At 46.4% G+C, this 6,369-nt stretch overlaps 1 protein-coding gene across 1 annotated transcript; it reads left to right on the top strand.

The window, feature by feature from the left end:
* Positions 1-1,858: 1,858 nt before the first annotated feature.
* On the top strand, positions 1,859-4,657 carry EMC6 (ER membrane protein complex subunit 6). The gene is made up of 2 exons (XM_077312124.1): positions 1,859-2,019; positions 4,118-4,657. The coding sequence occupies exon 2, from the start codon at positions 4,160-4,162 to the stop codon at positions 4,487-4,489; it is 330 nt and encodes a 109-aa protein (XP_077168239.1). The 5' UTR covers positions 1,859-2,019; positions 4,118-4,159; the 3' UTR covers positions 4,490-4,657.
* The last annotated feature ends 1,712 nt before the right edge of the window (positions 4,658-6,369 follow it).

Here is a 6,369-nt window from a genome sequence, read left to right as displayed (position 1 = left end):
CGGGCCACGCCCCTTTCGCCACGGCCTCGTCGCGGGACCGCGCCCCTCCGAGGCGCATGCGCGAAAGGTCGAGCCCAGGCGGGTGCTTCTGTGCGCATGCACGATTCCTCGGAGGCGTTGGAACGGAAGTGGCTACTAGGGGTGGCCAAACTGGGTCTCCAGAGGTCCATGGGCTACTATGACGGGGCTCATGGTAATTATAGTCCGTGGACCTTTGGAGAGTCACAGTTTGGTATTCCCTGGCCATGTATGTGCATACCACTGCAGATACTGATAATGAAATATTAATCTCAATTGGAAAATTAAATTTTTATTTTGTTTTACATATAAATCTACCTATATCTAGACCCCAAAGACTGCCTGCATGGGTTCCCTACTCGATACACTGAAGCATACACTGAGGAAGAGTGCCTGCACTCGAAAGCTCATGTCTTGAATAAGTCTTTGTTGGTCTTAAAGGTGCTACTGGACACCATTTTTGTTCATCTTAGTTGTGTAGCTTGGAGGGTTTTCCCTTTGCAATGTGAATATAACCCATCTGGATGGGAAAAACTGTACTGTATGAGAAGGATCCTGTTAAGATGTGTGTGGCTGCATTGATTTTAGGTGTTAACTTGGAATAGATGAATGATATAACTGACTAACTGCCCATGATTATTTGTAATCGTTTTGTTTGGCGAAGTTGGTCTGGCACTGTGGCAGTATTCATTTTTGCTTTACTCTTTTTGCTATGCCAATAAAGGTTTTGTTTTTCTATTTGTATATCTAGATAGATATTAAAGAGACTTGCTAGAATAGCAAGATGAGTTTATAAAGTTATCAATCTTTTCGGTTCAACTCCAGTTCAAAAACATAATAGAGGGAATAAAAATGTCAAGATAAGTGATTGATGGCAGAGAGATTTATGTATACAATTTAAATTCAATTAAAATTTTTTAAACTACCTATTCTAAAATTTAATTTTCCTACTCTCTACGCAAACGGGTACAGGTAAATTGTACAAAAAATTGAATGTTAGAAAGTTAAAACTGTGATTAATATTTATTTAATAGTGCCAGGTCTCTCATGCACTCTGCTCTACAAATGGGAATGCATTTGCCATTAATTGCTAATCTTGACATTTTCATTCCCTTTACTGTTTTTTTAACCAGAGTTGAACCCAGAAAACTGATAACATTATAAACTCAGCTTGTTATTCAAGCAAGGCTCCTGAATCGACTAAACATCCTCATTATATTGCACATTGGTTGGATATCTTCATGATGCTGTCGACTAATTTACTGCTAATTGATTGTTCCTTATACATGCAGTCTTGGGATTTCCATTTCATTGTCTTAAGTGTGCATGCACAAGAAAGCTTATACCCAGAATAAGATTTTGAGTCTTAAAGATACCCCTGGACTTTCAGACCAACATGGCCACCTACATAAATATTTCATTATTAGACATTTTACGTGTTGTTGTAAGCCGCCTTGAAGCCCCTGGGGAAGGGCGGGGGAAAAATAACAAAAAAGTACAAAGGGTGAGCAGCAGATTAGCATACAGCATATTAAAGGTGTTTGGCAGATGCAAAGACCAAGAGAGATTCAAGTGGAGCTTTGTTGGTCTTAAAGGTGCTGTTGGAATCACATTTTGTTGTTGCAAAGACCAAGATCATAAGGTACTACGCTTTTTATGGTTAAAGGCCCTTCCTCTTCTCACGTGCACAATGCCTAGCATAATTCGGGCCGGTCCCCAATTAAATGCATTATACGGATTTTGTTTCATTTCCCCGGATTTTGCAGTTTGCTTACATCCTTACGTTACCTAGTTAGCTAGAGTCACTTCCGGTCAGGACCGGAAGTGGTGTGGGGGGGTGAGCTCAGTCTCTATGGCTGCGGGCGGAGGGAAACGCCGGCGACATCAGGGAAGCGAGTGCTCCCAGCATCCTCTCTGATTCAAGATGGCGGCAGGAAGTCACTTCCGGTAAGGTGGGCTGAGGAGCGGCTGCTATTCGTTCGATTTCTGGAGGAGAAAAAGGTGAGAGGAATGCACGGTCCGAAGGGTGAGGCGCGGTGCAGGAAATCGGGGCGGCTGTGGAGTCGACCTGGGGGCGCAAGGCCTCTGGTTAATTAAAAGGAGGGGGCGAAGAGTCGCAGTGACCCTGGGAAGGGCTTCTCTTAGCACCAGCGACAATATGCAAACTGGGCAAGCCTTGCAGTTCCACAGAACAGCTCTATCAGTGCTGTGGCGAGCCCAAGGTCACCCAGCTGGTTATATGTGGGCAAGGAGGAGGAAATCAAATCCGGCTCGCCAGATTAGAAATCCGCACTCCTAACCACTACAATTACTTACACATACAGCACTGGCGGTCTTCAGTGTACTTTGTATTATTGTTGTAACTCTCAAACCGTCCTATTAAGCATGCAAGCAGTTTCATCCCTCTTCATATTGTCAATATACCAGGCTGAGGAAAGGTGCCTAGTCATTTTCCGACAGGTGAGAATTGAACTAGCAGTTCCCTGGATTAAAGTGCCGTCAGGTAGCCGCAGTGCTCTGCCTACTGCCATTTACTTTTAAAGCACTTCAAAGCTTCTCATTCCCTTCCTAGTACATTCTAAAGTGCTTGGTTTTCAGCCATTCTGGATTGTGTTGTTTGAACTGGGATTTTATTTCTTAGAGGCAGAATGATTACAATGCCTGTTTCTTCTCTTTGCCAGAAGGATCTGGCATGTTTACTTTTTTATTTTTTTATACACTGTATAGCCAACCCTAAATAAACCTACCTTGGTTCAATATGTCATGTAGATCAATACCTACCGTTTTTAACTAGGGTGCTTTCTTACTTAAAGCAGTTAAAAACCTGCTGGGTTCTCCAAGGCTAGGTGGGAAGAACACCAGCCAAAGCCGAGATAGGTGAGATGTCCTGTTGAGTAAGACCACATAGGATCAGTGGGACCACTGCCCCCCCGGACCCAATTTACAGTTCAGTTTTGTACCAAAGTCCTCCAATATAAGCCAGTGGATTTTAATAGGCTTCGACTAGAGCACTGTTGGATTGCTACTCTCTTCACTGCGGAAGTCTCATTGGGGAAAGGAGAGATGTTGTTTTGTTCTGTTCTTCTTTCCTGTGGCTAATTCCTGAAGGAGGTCAGATATGTCCAGTCCTGTCCGTTCCTAATACCAGTGTTGAACTGGCATCCCAGATCCATGCATGCTGATGGTATCTGCCTTATACTGAATCAGTTCATCACGGTCAGCGTTGTCTACTCAGAAGAAAATCAGCTCTCTAGGGGCTTTCACATCATCCATGACCTGGTCCTTTTAACTGGAGATGCCAAGGATTGAACCTGGGACCTCCTGCAGCTGAACCACAGCATTGGTCAATTGGTCTTTTCCTCAACAAATGGCTGCTGGGAATGACTCCTATTATGATAGGCTGTAAATGATCAAAGAACACAGGGGGGGGGGACTCATAGAATCATAGAGTTGGAAGGGGCCATACAGGCCATCTAGTCCAACCCCCTGCTCAACGCAGGATCAGCCCAAAGCATCCTAAAGCAACTCATTATATAAAACACAGTGTGCTTTATGTTTGCTTCATAAAGGCTGTGTCTCTGTTATTAAATGTGGGCTGTATTTGAATATGAAGTCCTGTCGCTCCATGAATTATCGAAGGCTTTCACGGTTGAAGTCAACCAGTAACTGGCTGGCATCTTCAGAGGTAGGACATGGCAATTTTGGGATGAGAGCCCCATTTTGCCATGTCCTACCTTTGAAGGTTGACTCAGCCTTCCATCTTTCCGAGGTCGGTAAAATGAGTACCCAGCTTGCTGCTGGGGGGTAAACGGTAATGACTGGGGAAGGCACTGGCAAACCACCCCGTATTGAGTCTGCCATGAAAACGCTAGAGGGCGTCACCCCAAGGGTCAGACATGACTCGGTGCTTGCACAGGGGGTACCTTTACCTTTTTTTTTTTTACCTCTGAAGATGCCAGCCACAGTTACTAGTTGAAATGTCAGGAACTAAAGCTACCAGACCACGGCTACACATCCCAGAAAACAGCCAGTATCTGTAGTTCTGTTTAATGGATTTCCCCCAAACAAACCTGAATTACTGATTTTTCTTTTTAAACAGGAGCATAGCAAGTGACACTGCCGGAGCCAGATTCTTTCAGCCATGGCTGTAGTGGCCAAACGGGAAGGCCCCCAGTTCATCAGCGAAGCGGCAGTCCGAGGGAACGCAGCTATCCTGGATTACTGCCGGACATCGGTGTCTGCCCTCTCTGGAGCGACAGCCGGCATTCTCGGCCTGACCGGCCTGCACGGATTCATCTTCTACTTCCTGGCTTCGGTCCTGCTCTCTGTGCTTTTGGTCCTGAAAGCTGGGAGGCGGTGGAGCAAGTACTTTAAATCCCGACGGCCCCTTTTTACGGGGGGGCTGATCGGGGGTCTCTTCACATACGTCCTCTTTTGGACTTTCTTGTATGGCATGGTCCACGTTTACTAGGAGGAGGAACACTCCGAGCTAGAATGGTTCTATCGGAGTGGGGTGACGGCTGCCAAACCATTTACTCGGGGGGGGGGGTGATCTGTTCCTTGCACTGCTAACACTGTCTGTAACTTATGTGAGAAAATGAGCTTGTAGAATTCTTCTAATTAAAAGGAACACAAAACAGCTTGAATTTCTTTTTTTTAAAGATGCCTAAAGAGCTCCGACCCCCCCCCCCGACCCCCAGCCACTTCACGACTACCAAGCTCAGCATCGTGGATGTGTTGTGTAGCTGCCTTTAGTCCAGATGTCATCTTACTGGTGACTTAGGAAAGGGACTCTACAAGTTCAGGAGATTCGAAGTCTTCATATCTGCATTCTTGATAGTTGAGCAAGAAACAAGCCTCCATTTCTGCCCCCAGGATGGGTTTTTTCAACTGGGGTTTCATGAAATCCAGAGGGGTTCTTGACAGCCCTGGATGAGTTTACCGAATACATTTATCAGGTAATACGACCATATATGGTCATGTTGACCCACCCAGCCCTCCTCCCAAAATGACCAGTGATGGGCCTGGAGGGGATGGGAAGGGGAGGGGCCCCGGATGGGTGTGTCCACAGCTCTGCTTCCCAACCATATTCTGCCCCATCATGCCACTTCTAGGATTTCTCAAAGCCTGAAGAATGTTTCAGGGGATTCCCAACCATAAGAACGCTGAGAAAGGCTACCCCAGGATACAGGCACGGGAATGAGGTGGCCGAGATTGCACCGTTACTCAGACCCCACTGAATTCAGCACACTTTGGTGGTGGAAAGTGCTGTCAGGTTGCAACTGGCTTAACTTATTGCGTACAAAAGAGGGCTGGCCGAATGGAATAATGCAAACTAGAAAAATTCAACCCATTGGCTGGTCCAAAAGTGTAATCTTTTTGGTTATAACTATTCCAATTTATTGTGGTTGAATTTTTCTAGTTTGCGACTGGCTTAATCCAGGCTGTGGCTCTCCAGCTGTCCACGGACTGCAGTTCCCATGAGCACATTCTGGCAGGCGCTCATGGGAACTGTAGACTATGGACAGCTGGAGAGCCACAATTTGACCACCCCTGTTCTAGGGTTTTCTAGGCAAGAGTTGAAGATAAGTGATTTTCCATAGCCAGGCTCTTCAGGGGGACCCCGTTATCCCCCTGTGGTCTCCCATCCAAGGACTAACCAGAGATTAGCTTCTGAGCTGTGATGACACTGGGATAGCTTGGCCCTCCAGGATGGACCTCAATGCAGCTTACTCCCCTTTATGTATGCCTGGAACATCCTTTAAAAAAAGGATGTTCCCCTTCCTGCTCAGTCTGTGGCCGAGGAGAAGAATCTGACTGCAGCTGCGTGTGGCTCGTTCCCTTGGCCTTTGCCCATGTGTGGTTGTGACAGCTTTTCTGCAGAAGTGCTTTGGAAGGGGGCCCTTGGGTTTCTCTAAAAAGGAGAATTAGGGAACTTGCTTCGCCATATCTGTTGACAAAGCCAGGAGAGCCGCTGCAGTAGAACCCTAAGGCTGTTTCCAGAGGTAGGTGCAAATGTAAGGGGATAGGTGTTACGGCCAGCCTCTGCTTGGAACTTCCCAGAGGCCTCTTCTGCAAACAGGTTTCTCACTCCCTTTCCTGGCTGTTTCCCTGTTTTCACCCCCAATGAATCTTCTCCCCCCACTTCCATGCTTTGTGGTCTCCCTGTGCACACATGCAAAACAGAACCCCAAAAGCCATTCTTGGCAGACGGCAAGCAGAGCTTTAGCCAAGGAGCATCGTAAGTGAGTCATAAATGAGAGAATCCATCAGAGAGAATCCACACGACGTTGAATTCAGTTCACAGTAATCTGTATTCAGGTTAGATGGGTCTCAGATGCTCGCAGGCAC

Source organism: Paroedura picta, chromosome 15, assembly GCF_049243985.1.
Source record: "Paroedura picta isolate Pp20150507F chromosome 15, Ppicta_v3.0, whole genome shotgun sequence".
NCBI lineage: Eukaryota > Metazoa > Chordata > Lepidosauria > Squamata > Gekkonidae > Paroedura > Paroedura picta.
The sequence above is the reverse complement of the archived record's forward strand: the minus strand, read 5'-3'. Positions and strand labels throughout refer to the sequence as shown.

Bases quoted from the DNA above. Each gene is read 5' to 3' on its own strand.
- EMC6 (XM_077312124.1), top strand. From the start codon at position 4,160: ATGGCTGTAGTGGCCAAACGGGAAGGCCCCCAGTTCATCAGCGAAGCG.